Source organism: Salminus brasiliensis, chromosome 20, assembly GCF_030463535.1.
Source record: "Salminus brasiliensis chromosome 20, fSalBra1.hap2, whole genome shotgun sequence".
Classification (NCBI taxonomy): Eukaryota; Metazoa; Chordata; class Actinopteri; order Characiformes; family Bryconidae; genus Salminus; species Salminus brasiliensis.
This window is the reverse complement of record NC_132897.1, coordinates 17,623,715-17,639,613: the sequence shown is the minus strand read 5'-3', so window position 1 is coordinate 17,639,613 and position 15,899 is coordinate 17,623,715. Positions and strand designations below refer to the sequence as shown.

The 15,899-nt window shown below is 39.6% G+C and overlaps 1 protein-coding gene across 1 annotated transcript in view; it reads right to left on the bottom strand.

The window, feature by feature from the left end:
- The window catches only part of antxr2a (ANTXR cell adhesion molecule 2a), a 64,427-nt gene that overhangs the window by 38,622 nt on the left and 9,906 nt on the right, over positions 1–15,899 (bottom strand). The window contains exons 8-12 of the mRNA XM_072665060.1: positions 12,896–12,956; positions 12,639–12,734; positions 10,968–11,037; positions 5,601–5,679; positions 3,960–4,055 (exon numbers count right to left, since the gene is read on the bottom strand). Coding sequence (XP_072521161.1) covers positions 3,960–4,055; positions 5,601–5,679; positions 10,968–11,037; positions 12,639–12,734; positions 12,896–12,956 — 402 coding nt within the window. The remainder of the gene's footprint in view (positions 1–3,959; positions 4,056–5,600; positions 5,680–10,967; positions 11,038–12,638; positions 12,735–12,895; positions 12,957–15,899) is intronic.

Sequence of the window (15,899 nt, the reverse complement as noted above, 5' to 3'; positions counted from 1 at the left end):
CCGACATATTGTGGGGTAAATAAGGCATTACACAAATGACAGGCCAGGCTGTTAGGTCTTCAAACTACCTGACGGACAGATGTGGCACAGACAAAAACCCTCAGAAACGTGGTTCGGGACGATAAAGTAGTACTGTAATTAAATTCGAAACCACTGAATACTTAGCCATCTGACACTCACCCGAGCGGCTAAAAGCCACCGCTGGAAAACCGACCAATTGGAGGCCGCCAGGGCAACATCCCCATATGGCTTTGGGATAATTGTCCAATTGGAGCTTTTAATCTGTCCTGTTTCTCCCCTCTACACACCATGTTGTGTCAAGCTGTTTCCCAGCTTAAAGCGATCGCGGATAAGTGGCAGGTAGCATATTTGCAAATTAAAATGCACTTCCATTAACATGAAACTAACCTATTTGTGGGAAAACATCAACTTAATAATCCAGGAGGGCACATCACAGGGACACAGCAAAATAAACGTACATAACTGTAGCTATGCAACTGTAGTTTGTAGCCCAATCGATGGAAAAACTATGTAGATAAATAAATTAATAACAAATTTAAGGAGCATTTAATTGTAAATTGAATTAAAGATTAAAGAGCAATTGATAACTGATAAGATCAATCAATATGCAATAGTCAATAATTGATAAGCAGAACGTATTATGTACCAAAGCATTTGACTGTCTTGGAAATGTTTATTGCAAATGCAATAAACATTTAGTTGTAAACATACATTTGAAAAATGTAGTTGATATCTTTTGAGATATTTAAATAAACACATTGCATGGACTAAATTCACTCAATACAATATTTATTAGCTACAAAAATACCTTGAGGAGAGTTTTGGAAATGGTTAAAAGAAAATCAATTAGCATTCATATTTATTCTAATATTTGTGTTTTTCCAAAGCTATGAATATGAATAAACGGTGCTTACTGTGCAATTCCGTTGCATCAATTATCATCTAATTTTAATATTACAGAATGGGTGGTGAAATTCCCCAGGAATCAAATCAATTTGGTTCATATTTGTTTATTCTGTGTGTATGTTTTATGGTGTTGTCCTTGTGCTAAATTGAAAGTTTGAATGCTTTTAATTTCTTCTCATATTTTTATCCAAGGTGGTGATTGGTGTTCAGATTCACTTGTTCAATGCAGACAATTTAAGATGTTTTGATCACATCAGGCCACAAAATATCACTGAATATTCACTACACTGAGACATTCTCTGAGCTCTGCACTGAACTGTGAAAAAAATGTTAAAACCTTACTTAGTCTTATGCGTCCCTTCGTGTCCCAAAATCATGTCTATCTCTACACCTACACTTTCCGTGACCTCCAACCTGGCAGAGGAGTGAATTCAGGAAAAAGGAGGGGAAATGGGAGGAGGCTGGGGGTTGGATGGCTGGGTGATTCTGAATATATCTAACTACTGAAAAACTGGCATGGGCGAGTTTAAATATTAACAAAGCACACATGGCCCTTCTCTTCTGCCGGAGGTCCCTGATGGAGGGAGGCAGCAGCTCCTCTACCAAGACAAGCAGGGCCTCGTCCAGACATGCTGCAGGGGGTTTACATTTTAATGCCTTTGTTGGTTTTCCAAAATATGCTTCCATCTCATCCTGGACGAGCTCCCGCCAGGTTCTCAAAGAGAGGTGGCGCATATCATTTTGGGGGCCGCCACAACGCTGATTGCTCTAGTTCCTCTTGCCAGCTTCCAGAAGCGTAGACTTTTTCTAAGCTCGCCATCTGTATATCGCTCCCCTGGTTAAGCCTCTGAAGTGTTGCTGCTTTTTGTTCATTTTAAACGTGTGAGTAAACTTTCCAGAGTTTTTGACTTTGAGAACAGAACATTTGTAAAATAATATATTAATTAACATTTAGGCATGACAGGTTTGTAATTGTATTTAGCTCAACAATTCTGAAACAGAAAATCTGTTGAAAGCACATCTTATCAATACCACAGATTTCTAACAAACTAAAATACTGTTATATAATTAAGATTATCAGTTAGGATTAAGTTCAGGATTTCGGGGCTTTTTGTATAATGTACCAAATACACACTGATATTAGCTATTAGACTTTTTATCTCTTACCAATTGCTGTGATTCTCTGTATTCGGTCTCACTTTATCTACATGGTACACTGTAGTCCCTTGTAGATGATCTCTCCATGTTTAAACTGTCAAACTATCCAGTAAAAGCTTCTTCTTGTGGAGTATGTACACAAGAAAATAAGCTGAAAGGTGTTTAGAAACAGCAAACAGGCTGATCACTTGGGGACCACTGTCTACATGCCGTGCAGTGTCTAAATGATCTTTAGGTATAATAAAACCATCTACAAAAGACTGTTCACCAGTCCAAAGAACCCTTTAACCAGGCAAAGAACCATTTTAGCATTCAGATGGTTCTTTGAGTTGTAAAGCTTTTATATCAAACCATTACAAAATAATGCTTTAAAAAAAAAAAAAAAATATATATATATATATATATATATATATATATATATATATATATATATATATATATCATAATTAAATATGCTTTTCATATAAACACATATGCAGTACTGGCACTGATTGGCTGTCAGAGCTGTTAAATATGCTGAAAAGCTGTACTATTTAATGGCTTATTTTATATTGTAACAAACAGACAGCAACATTACCGGTTATCAGTTTTTGCTCTCTCTGTGACTAATTTGGTCTCTCTTTATTTGGACAGTACATCATAAATTATCTGCAGATGTTCAAACTATCTGGTAAACTCTTGGGGTGTTAGGGTTAGGACCAAAGGGAGGGTTAGGTGTAGTATCTGAGATGAGGTTTTAGTTGCTGTTCCATTTACTTTATATGCTCTGAGTGAGTGTGCACACTCCCTTAGGAGAAAAACATAGCGTATCCAACAACAACAAAAGACTTGTATATCTTTTTGTATAGTAAAAAAAACATGGGTGTAGCGATTCCACCTGCTGATCTGTCTTACTGTGCACAGCATGAACATGGGAGATTTCGTAAGTCATCTAGCAACAGATTTAAATTTCACATTCAACATGGAAAAAGAAAAATAAATATAGAAGCGATTCCCATTTAGCCGGTGAAATGGTGACTAAGGTAACGGCAAAAGCAGGGGGGTATGCAAACCTACAAGGGGCTGTGTAAATGACCATGTATTATTAATGGTTTAATCAGTATTTGCAGAGATGAAGATTTCAATACAGAATGAAAATGCAACTCTGTAACTGCACTGAAATAGTATCTGAAGGGTTAAGCGACAGGGTTTCAACACTGCTGTTGATTATGTGAGAAAGGGCACTGCTGCTCAGAGCTGTTGCAGCACAGCGTTGAATTTCTCTTTGTGAAATATGTTTGACTTTATCAAAGAGAAGATCAGGATGTGGCAAGGCTGCTTGCTTTGCATTAGTCCACCTCCCTGTATTACCCTGAGTTTGAAGAGTTCACATTTTACCACACAAAATTCAATCAGATTCACACAGCAAACCCCAGCCTAAATTCACCCAGATACTTCAACAACAGCAGTATCTCACTTTTAGGAAACTAATGGTCAGGGGTACGCCCATTTTAGAGAACACTGGTCTGAACTGTCTACTAATCACTCCAATCACTTCCATCAATAGAAGGGTAAAAATGCACTGGTGACTCCTTATCTGTACTTGTTCTCACATTATTTGGACGGTACATTGTAGCCCTTTATAGATGATAGAGAAATGTTTACATTTTTAACATACCCATGTATCTGGTAAAAGCTGCTTTGTGGAATGTTTACAAGGAAATTTGTTGATTAAATTTGAATTTGAAACAAACATTTACAATGTAAAAGATGATAGGAGCAGATCAGCTCATACAAAAAAGGGAAGAAAAAAACATTCAAACAGGAAGGAGGTGATGTGTTTTTGGAAGGTGACGCCCAGCAGAATGATACGCATGCAAAGGTGTAACACTCACCACAGTGCAGCAGAGAGGCCAGAACCACCACATAAGAGCTAGAGCCAAGAGCAGCAACAGCACCAGGAACACGATGAGGACCACCGAACCATCTGACTGAAAAAAAAACTGTATTTCAGCTACTTTTCATTTGGTTTTCTGTACAGAACATCACTATCCTGAGTCAGCACGTCGCCGCTGTCCTAATAAAAGCCTGCATTTCCAGACTGGTAATTTACCTACAAAACCTTTTTAACATAACAAGATTTCAAGTCATTTTAAAGTTAATTAAAGTAATTAAGGTAATTTAAAGTGAAGTAATTTGAGTTTTTTTGTTACATTTGTGATTCATCATGTGATGATACAGTATGTTATGCCACAAACCCTTTTTTTGGGGGGCTAATTTCTGCTGTAAGAATGCCTTCATAATAAAAATGAGTCCACACTGTCAAGTTGCTCTTGTAAGATTTATTTCAAGAACAGTTTTATGATGCTTAAAATGACTAAAATCAAGAGAAAAGGAAATAATGCATAACACAAGATACTAAAGCAAATGGCAAATCACTGAATGAATGGTTGATTTTTGCAAAAACAAATTATTTTAAAACATTTATTAAATTTCCCACCCTCTCATCTCTACAGGCTTCCTGCTATCTATTTTGTAGATTTTTGGCCTTACTGTTCCATCTGCTCCCTTGGGTTTGAAGCGCAGTGTAGGCGTTTCCCACTCAACCACCCCCTCACCTATCTTTACACCTTATCTTTATCTTTAACCTCTGGCTATACTTTTTCTATAATGTTATTTAAGCTCTAGTCATTTTACCAGCAGAGGCTGTGTAACTTCATTTGTAATAGATATGACTTGCTGATTTGTACAAGAGAAGTAAGTAACTGTCATTTTCCCAGGACAGGTGCAATGCTCAACAATAGCAGATATTGTTATTACATTACTGACTAGAGGACAGGAACAGGGCTACAGGACCTTACAGATGACCTCAATACTTCTACTATACAGCTTCACAATAGAAAAAAATATCAGTAGCCACTAGCTAATCTGTATGGCAACAGGAAATCTCAGTGTGATGTTTTAGATATCCTGTTCTCTGGGTATCATGACTACACGTAGACACAAGAAGTCACAAGAAAAATATCTTTCTAATCGCAGCAGTGGGTTAAACACATTGCAACTTAAATAATGATGAATAAAGTCTTATGGTGTTAGGTCAGTGAGCAGCAGTGAATGGAGCAACATTCGGATTTTGCCTTGTTAACGAACCTCATAATTCCTAGGCTACAGTGTTCTTTGTGAGGAAAATGTTCACAGGACAAAACGTACCAAGTCGAACATTTTCCTTTACCACAGGGTGGCACAACAGATGTTCAAAAACAGAACATCTGCCTTTTTACGACAATCAGCTTAGACCCGGAGTTTCTAATATGGGCATGACGTTGACTACATGTCTTCAATGGTACATTGTGTGAACTGGAGATGCTGATTTATGAGCTTAAGAATCTAACTAGAATTAAACCGCTGCGAGATGAGTTTACTCCCCTAATGATTATAGAATGATTATGTGCACATAAGTCAAACAGAGAGAAAGCATAACCCATTTTTTTCTTCCAGTTTTACAGAGAAAACTCTTCCTCCTTTATCTCACTTACACAAGTTGAGGCAGTGATGGTGAAAGCACTTGTGATATAGGAGGTACCACCGTTCAAGCTGATGAGAACTTCCATAGTCCTGCGGGAATAAAAAACAAATATCAAGGTCAAAGAATTGCTTAAAAACTGCTCGAACCCCTAGGACAGCTTTGGATGAGGTACAATAATATGTTAATAATAAGCAAGAAGGCAAGCAAGACCTGCTGAAAAGCATACTTCTGAAATAGAAGTATCAGAATACAGAGAGCTCCAGAAGTTGCTGGATGGTAGACTTGTCAAGTCAAATTTTCGACTGAGGTCTTTAAAAAGGCAGGAAGGAAAAGGAATTCCTATCACTTATTTACAGAATAAGAAGCCGGAAGGTGCTTGCAATTAAGTCGCTAATGATGAACGGCATTGTAATTTCCATATGTCTATTATGCGAGAGTCAATTACCATGGGGCTAATGAGAATCCACGACCACGAAATCGACTGCGTGAACGCCTGAGATCCCTCCAAAAATGAGGGAATATGGAAAAAAAGAGGAGCCCATACTGTCTATATGTATTGTGTATTGTATGGCAGGTTTGTGTGTTTAGTCATCAGGAATACTGTCCAGACATGCAGCTCATTTCTCTGGAGTACAGTACAGTATTATATAAAGGAACTTGATATATTTCAGCTGAATGTTACCTAAGCGCAACCTTATCACTTTGGTTTCGTGCAGCGCTGAACTGTTTTTGTTCTGAATGGCTGAAGTCTGGCTGTAATCTGGTCCATCGATTCTCTGTGAGGATCCTTCTCTTGCAAGTTCTTGCATGTTAACTAGCTGCGTCTACTAAATGGATGAGAGGAGAGGCTAATTTAGCTGACATATTCGATACATGCAAATGTTGGGCAGGTTGTTAATCAAGCTGGATATGTGGACACTGGACGGGGGGCGGCTCTAGCTCCAAATGACTTGAATCAAACCTTTAGAGAAAGAGAATCTTCTGCCGATATCTTTCTAGAATTGTTTTATTCACTGTCATCATACATCTTTCTCTTTCTGGGTATACAAAACCCAAATCCAAGGACTATTAAGCTTGATAGATGCGCCCTGGAGGGAATGTTAACCTTATGTGATCCAAATAATCACAGGAATAATCACATGCTCTCGGCATTTTATATGGACGTGCGCCTGACACTATTGTTAAAATAAAGCCGGTTGTCATAGGCACCGAAGCGTACAATCAGCTGAGCCTGGTCTGTTTATTATTTAAAACCTCTGATTAGAACTCCTATTCTGTGCCAAAACTTCACACTTTACAAGAGGAAACTTACAGAACCCATCCCCATACATTGCTTATTAGAGCTGCAGGATTTCGAGAAGAACCAGGTGGATAAGTCTGCTGAAACTTCTCACAGTACCGAGAGGATTCCTATCAACAGCTTCTTCGGTCCCAGATGTCTTCAGTATCTTTCTCCTTCGCGGGATACAGAAGATTGAAAGACGCTGTGACAGTGGCAGATGTTGAATAGACAAAAGGTCCCATAAGCTCCCCGAACATGGACATGGAAGTGCCCTTGATGATGAAATAGCCACTCAGAGCATCACAAGAGACTTGCAGTATTTGGGTTGGTTTTGGCTTCAGAATATGCGGTGATGTAGAGTGATAGTGATGTGATGCAGCTGGACTAGCCACCACTGGTGTTGCTAATGGCTTTCGAACTCTCCTTAAATATGTGAAAATGAATGACGTCAATTATTAACAACCCTGTTTATGCGTCAAACGGGCCTGACAATCTGCAACACAACCGCGAACAAGACTGACCGAGCTCAGGGAGCGTGTGATGGTCCTCAGAGAACATTCTGGAAGGCTGGAGGACACTATAGAACTCTAAATGTCAGTAAGTTAAGATGAGAGACTCCAAGACTCCAAGACACAAAGTGATGGGGAAGAAATGAAGGAAAACTTTACTTATAATGTCGAAAGGGATTTAGCAGATGCTTTTATCCAGTGCCATTTACAATGTTCAAACCATTCTTGGGGAAAAAAAAGGTTTAAAAAGCTGCAAAGGTCCAGAGGTGGGCATGGGGGGCCCGGGGGTCAGCAATTAATAGGTGAGTTAAAACAGGTGTTCTTAAGCAGGAAAAGGCCAAAACTGTGCAGGAATACGGCCCTGCAGGACAGGAACTGCACACCTCTGCTCTAAAGGATGAGCTATTAACCCCTTAACACTCCAAGGCTCATTAAACACTAAGTTATATCATTCAGTAACTACAGGGACTTCTGCACAAACTGGTGGGGCTGTTCTTTAGTAAGAGAAATTTGTAAGAACACTTTTGGCAGTTTTTAGGGAAGTGGCTTCTCTTGGTCATTATGAGTGCAAATGTGTGGCTTGAAGTCTTTCCTAAGGACTAGTATCTGATTCTTGACTACACACAAAGAACACACTGTCTAATGTGCAAAGCCAGAGTGTTAACCACTACACTATAAATCTGATTTTATTAACACAACTGGTAGAAACCATGATCCCACCAAAGATAAGAAACCATACTTCAGTGGAGAAAAAAAATATGTATAATGGTATCCTGTTCATCTAACAATAGGCTTAATACACTTATCTTATATACAGTATCAACTTTGGTCCCTACCCCTACTAAATAGAGATATACAGTATATTTCTAATTATTTTAATGATTAACTTCTTGTTCCCAAAATATGAGAAATCTAAATCTTTTGGTGTGTAGTTATTATTGTGTTTATAACATAATATCTGCAATGTGATGAGGGATTTCAAACTTCTACACTTTTTTTTGGGAGTGTATTAGATTCAACAGCGCGAGAGTGAGAACAACCTACTATTTGGACCAGGATTAACATCTTTCACATTGGCATATATTTCACTTTCACTTGAATTAGCATCCCTCTATCAAGCACGGGGAGAGGAAGGCAAGCGTGCCATGTTGTCTGGGCATGGCTCCAGATGGAACCGGAATGGCAGCCGGCGCCTGCGTAAGCGATCGGATCGATTATTGATGAGCACAGCTCTGCTTGCTTGCACTGCGAGCAGGTGTCAGGCCTGTCCCCTCAGTTATTTTTCTTACTCCACCGCTGTTGTGAAAACGCAGGTGAGGACATGCCGCTGCCAGTGCCCAGCTCCAGGTCCCCTCTTTGGCCATGGCCCAGAGGGGCGGGGCCAGCCCATACTAATGGGGAGGCCGACAGATGCCGTGGATCCTCGGCCGACAACGCAGCAGCTGTCGCTGCAGATGAGGCCTTGATAACCAGCACTTACAGCCCTGGACCACAAGGACTCTCGAAACTCCCTGACGAGACATCCCACCCCCCCACCCAGGAAGCATGAGACAGTCCAGAGATTCTGCAGTAGTAGTCTAGTAGTAAGAGGTACCCGTCAAGGGGTGCGATATACAGCATTAGCTAGAAAGTAAATGGTCAGTTCTCAAAGGTGATGTATAGGAAGCAGGAAAAATGGGCAAGCATAACAACTTTGACAAGGTCCAAGACAAGTCTTGTGGGTGTCCTCGGTATGCAGTAGTCTCCCAAAGTGATCCAAGGAAGGATCATAGGTGTCCAAGGCTCACTGATGTGATTTATGGAGGCCCGACCTCATTAATTACAGGACTTGAAGGATCTACTGCTAATGTCTTGAAGTCAGATACTTTAGAGGACTTGTGGAGTCCATACCTTGATTGGTCAAAGCTTTTTTTGTGTTTTGGGCGTATCGAGAGATGTAATTGGTGACAGTCTAAGTCCAGTGTCTGATAGCAATGGAGGCCAAGCATGTCCTGTTGTAAACTAAAGAACTTCAGGTATTAGACAAGGCATCCAGGGTCAGCGATTATTCATGTTCATTTGAAATATCGCTGAACTTTTCCTTTATGCAAACACATTCCATAGTTATAGCTCTAATAGAATGTGGTGGGCTTCCTCATGCACAGTACGCAGACGGAACGAGAGAGAGAGAGAGATCCTTCCCACTCTCAGACAAGATGCAGGTGGTACGTGATGCCAATTGTCAGGGCATGGTGAATTATTTAAATGGAAGCGTGGAAATGGGAATCGCTGCATCTGTCGCACATCCTTTTAAAGCCCTCCACCAGATGTGTTTACTCGCTGCTCATAGCAGCTAACTACTTAATGGGTCATAGTCGCCAGCCAAAAGTTAATTAAGCACGCCCTTTAAATAGCAATCACCTACAGGGGTTCCGCTGTTATAACACGCTGCATTATAGGCACAAGTCTTAGCATAAGCTCAAAGAGACTGCTGTTCAGTATTTATAATGGGGACTCCTATTCATCAGCACACAGTTACAGCACCCACTGTAACAGCAGAGAGGGCTACAGCATTAGTCAGCAGGGAAGTAGTGTCATCCTCTGTAGAGCTGGGTTGAGTTCAAATGATTTTGGCTGAAGATGAAAGCATGAATGCACTGTATGTCAATGTAGAGAAGTACTGCCAATAGATTAGGACTCTCTGGAACAGATAAACATAACCCTAATGTCACTATGCCTAATGCCAGGAATGGGCTTGAGGTGTATAAAGCCCCCCAGCATTGAGCTGAAGAGCAGTGGAACAGTGTTCTCTGGAATGATGGTGCTCCTTCCAATACTTTACAGGATGTTAAATGATCACCACCCCACCCCATCCCCAACTCATCAAAAGCGTTGGATGGCGCACCATCCATCATTTCAGAGAACACAGTTCCACTGCTCCACAGCTCAATGCTGGGGGGCTTTAAACCCCTCTAGCCCCTCTAGCATTAGAAATGGTGCCAACAGGTTCATGTTCATCTGCTCCAGAGAGAGTCCTATTGGAAATATTGTTTTATAAGGACTTGGCAATTGGTGCAACTTAAAGAAGCTGAATGCATCCATTAGAAGAGATGCCCACAAACATTTGGATGTAAAGCGTATATATAAATATGATTTAAATATTATTTTTAGTAAACTAAGAAAAGATGCTAAAACAAATACAGAAAAGTGTCCTTTTTAAGAAAGCAGTTGATATCTTGTGAGCTAGTCTGAAGACTGGCTCCAGACTCTCCCCTGTTTTCCCACACTTACAAAACATGCAATGTACTGGGTTGGAGAAGTGTGAAAAACTCAAAACAGTCAAACGGATTCAGCAGCATGTCAGGGCACTTAAATAATATAGATATATAATAATATAGATATATGATGGAGTAAATCGAGCAGGACGACTGACATGAATGTTTCATTTGACTTTTAGACCCCTGTTCATCTCATCAGTTAGGAATGCTGCCTACATGGCAAACAATACACAGTGCTGATGAATGACTAATGCTTGTTTCTCTCCCCTCACACACACACATAAACTCACACATCATTTCAATTGCACTGGTCCCTTCTGAATACTCACTGTCCAGCATACTGTAGCACTGGTGCAGGACACAGCACATAGTTATCCCTCACTGTGGTTGGCTTCTCATCTGGAAAATAAAACGGAGCACGTTCATGAAGGACTAGCACCACGCAACGCCTTCAAGCTAGCTGGAGAAAAAACCCCGACACCAGATGTACAATATTCCACCATTTGTCACTGTGTCAGAGCTCACCACGACTGCTGACATGTGCAGTGCAGTTCAGAAACCGAGGCCAGCATAAGCGCTGCAGCTTTTTCCACAAAGATTAAAGAGTTAAACAGCCGAACCATCTTACAGTCACTAGACCAGCTTTCTAGAGTAAAGCGAAGGAGTACGTCCTGTTTGGCTTCATTTACAAAAATAGGGAAGAGACGCATGCATTTTATATGACATCTATGCAACGTTCATAAAGGAAGAACCATATCATGGGTGAGAGCATGAGTGCAGTGGCTCATTTTGGCAAGGAAGTGGTTTTTTGACTTTCACAGCTCTCAGGTCTCAAGTCACATCTTAAATTTGAAGATGTACTCTCTGAAGAGTACTCAAACAGACTTTATCTTACACTTATTAAAGGCTTTCTTAATTTACTTTGACATTCAGGCAAAGTGTAGTATGTTCAGTATTGTGTATCTAGGTATTCCTACTGACTTTTGTATCTGGTAGCATCTAGCTAGGTCTCTTTTACATTCTTTTGTAAGTCACTCTAGATAAGAGCATCTGGCAAATGCCTTAAAGGTAATGTAAATGTTAATGTAAATTTACACAATCTTTAGCAAAGAAAGCTGTTAACTGTTTTAATGCAAAGATTTTCAAATGGCCCAGGAGGGCCACAGTTACCCTAAACCCAGGTCAGCTTTAAACTTTAAGTTAACTCAACTTAGGTTAGTCAAAAGTTCTCCTACCTTACATTTTAAGTTCTGCATCTCAGTTTGGTCAACAATACATATTGAGTTGAGCCTCAAATACATTAGTAAATGAGCTGCAGCTTAAACTGCATTTCTATTTAAACTACTGATTAACCCCTTTACACTCCAAGGCTTATCTTATTAAGATGTATTATTCAGAAACTATAGGGACTTTTCTTTGGTAACATGTGCATGTGAATTATTAGAACTTTGACTAAACAAAGTTCTGTAATCATTATCATTGTATGTTTGGCTGGACTCAAACTTTTTACAGTGTATTTGTATAGTATATAGTACTTATTTAATTCTGTTTAAAATTCCTATTTAATATTAGGTAACTTTTTATTTCATTGAGCCCACAACAAACCAAAAAAAAGATTGGGCACCTCTGTTTTAATGTGTCATGCTCTGTGGTGCAGCTGTGTTGCCAAATGTTCTGTAAAAACGAGTTACGTTCTTAATGACATTATATATATATATATATATATATATATATATATATATATATATATATATATATATATATATAATGCTTTAAATTTTACATTTGCTTGGGAAAAATGCACAGTCAGTGATTCAGATTCATAAATTCATTCCAGTGGCTGTGAATTTGACTAAAAAAGTCATAATAAATGATATTATTAATATATCAATACACTAATAAAATAAATAAAACTCTTTTTTGAAATGTGTATCAGATGCCAGCAGTGCTGAGCAATCTCTAATGTAAATGCACAAATGATTAGGCTTGACTGTACTTACTGTAGGTCATGCTGTCCACCATGAAGCTGCAGAGGACTCCCTCTTTGGCTCTCCCCAGTGTGAATCCGTTCCCTCTTAGGACCATGTCAAAGGACTCTGAGGTATGTAAACCAGATGAGGACATAATGAGAAGCATGCCTGGGCGCCGACCCAACAAAATGGTCTTGGGCGCAAGCACACACACGCACGCACACACACACACACACACACACACACACACACGCATATTAACAAATAGGGCCAATGAATGTGCTCACGATTCACACAGACGCTGGACGGCTCCACTGTCAAGATCTCTGTACAGGACTGCTTGAGGATCTGCAAGGCAAAAAAAAAAAAAAAACAGCAAGACCACCATTTACTATCAGTGTAAATAAATACATGGTCTCCATTTATGCACTTCTGCACTGCCCCCACACCATAGCACACCTAATAGAGACTTTGCATTGCTCATGCTAAGCCATATCTGGCTCAATGAGAAGACTGTCACACAGAGCGCAGCACAGGAAAGAACTATGTCCGCCGTTATGGGAAAATTATGCACGACTGTTCCCTCCTCTTCAGCTCTATTAGAAGCTCCAGGCTGATATTATCATATAAAAAGGCCTGTGTGAGCCCACAGTCGCCTCTGCTATCATCCGTATAAATCAGCGGAGGACAAACTATGCAAATCTCCATACACAACCGGCAAAAAGACAATATTAACCCAAATATATGGTGCTTGGAATCAGCAGCGCTGTAGATGAGGCTTCAGTCTCAAGTGGTAGGAGAATATAAAAAGAACTGATTAAATATGACGTACGATAAACAAACCTATCATTAGAGGAGGGAAGTAAACATCGTCCTATTCTGGACTGAGTGTGCTGAAGATACTGCAGTTACTGTGTTATCTATAGCTCGTTTACCTCTGTATCAGATGGGATGCTGAGCTCATTTAAGATGTTTGATGTGTAAACCGGTGTAGATGTGGACGGAGGAATTAAGCTGTTTTCACTGCAAGAGGAAAGGTCTGAGGAAGACGATGTTTCCAGCGGAAGTGCTTTTAAATGGGTATTGATAGTAATAACAGGTTGTTATTGGGTGAGGTTGTATTTATTGCCAGTTGCCAGCTAAGAGACCTTTTCTCACTATTAACAAGGGAAGAATTTTACCTAAAAGACAGTTCCAATCAATGTTGATATGTGGTAAAAGTCTTCCTCATACTGAAAATACGGCAGGTATTACAATGACTTGGGGGTCCCTTTGTGCTCACATCAATGAACATATTGTCAATTATGTATCATGTACATGTTTTCCACACATAGGCTATACCTGGGCACCTATCGGTGAACTGATGTGTACTGATGAACTCTCAAGTAACAAAAAGTTGAACAAATTCCAAATAGAAAATATTATATATTGCTATTGGGGCACACAGTATCATGGCCGCAAAGCACCATTTTGACATTTCCACAACTGAAACCTTCACTTTAGCCAAGTCTATGATGTGCATCAGTAAAATTAAACCTTCCAGGGTTCCTGGAATCCATTTCCTCATGATTTCCATTCATAACAACATACATAAAATAATAAAAACTGGATTTTCTGTGACTGGAGAAAGTCCAGGTCCAATTTTCCAGGTGTTCCAGATTGTCCAGACTGCCTGAGAACCCTTCATTCACTTATCAGAGGCCTTGTTTGAAAGCCTGAAATGTAAATAAATGCTATAATGAATTTGGAGATCCATTTATTCAAATCTGACCCCTACCTTCCATGGTGCTTGTGGCAGAACAAACACTGACACTAGTCATTACAATTGATTTACTCTCTGAAACAGATAATGCTCCACCACTTCACCATGCTCCTCAGATTCACCATGCAATTAAGCATTTATTATCCTTATACTCCAAATTGATAAGAGTATAAGGATTATTAGAACAGGTGCGTCCCCAAAATTAACCCAATTTAGATGCATTATTAGAATCTAGGCCAACTGGTTAACACTGCTCAGTATCCCACTGCACACTATTCTGCATTGAGTAGCTTTTATGCAACGTAACAGAGCACCAAACGAGAAAACAAGAAGGAAAGAAAGTATGGGCTGCTTAGTTAGCCACCGCACTATAGATGGTAGATCATCCAACACTATTTGACTTCATCAGTGGTAGAAAAACAAAGCATTAAACTTCATTTCTGCATTTTTTTTGTGCTTTTTCAGAAATCTCCCTCAAATCTACTTTAGGCCTTCACTGCAAAGCTGCACAGATGATCTCAAATCCTGGAAATCTGAGCGGAGAGCGACATGAGGCCAACTAGCCCAGCCTCCAGGATTACTAATCACTGGAGAATGCCTATGTTTTGCTAGGCCTGAATCTCCATTTGGCCAAACAGGCTTAGTCAGTAATGAGATGATAGAAGCTTTTTTTTGGTTTTCACTCTCCTCTGGACAAAAACATTTGCCTGAAAACATATTTCAATAAATTATTAGAAAATGCTGTCTTGATCTTCGTGTGCCTGTCGCTTTCCAAAATTTATTTCTGCAGATCAAGCACAGCACCCCCAAAAAAACTGGAGCCTGGAGTTCTGGACATACTCAAGTTGTCATGAGTCTAACAATCACCCTAAGTTAACACATTAATAACACATACAATTGCTATGATGGAATCCAATATTGTAGCCCTCTGGCTCAAATACAGCTTCCGAAGCTATTACTACCCGGGGCAGTGCTGGCTGGGGACATATGGCTGAATCAACCAGCAGCAAAATAACAAAGTTTTGCAAAGTGGAGCTTCTGCTGCCCTCAAGAGCATCCACTGTAACTCCACTGTAAGTCCACAAACAACACGAATCCCAGTCATCCTATATATTTACTATACACAAATGGCAAATTTAGAGTTTGCATGCTGCTGGTAAAATGACATGTTGTTGATTTTCTTTAACCTTACCCTTAATCTTAAATTAATCCTAATTACTCTAATCTTAACATTACCCTTTAGGGTTAGGTTTAGGATTAAATTTAAGATTTAGGTCATGGTTAGGGTTAGAGTTTGGTGTAGGGTTACATTCCATAGAGAATCATTTACATCAGCTTAGAGTTTAGTTGCATTTAATAGGTATTTAGTTGAATGTTAGCTGAATGTCAGATGAGCATCTAGCTACACCATCATCATATTTAAGTTCTTCTAGATGATTTGTTTACTTAAAAAATCAAAATAATGACCCACATTTTTGCATAAAACTGTATCCTAAAACAGTTCTTTGTTACACTGAGCAGCCACAGTT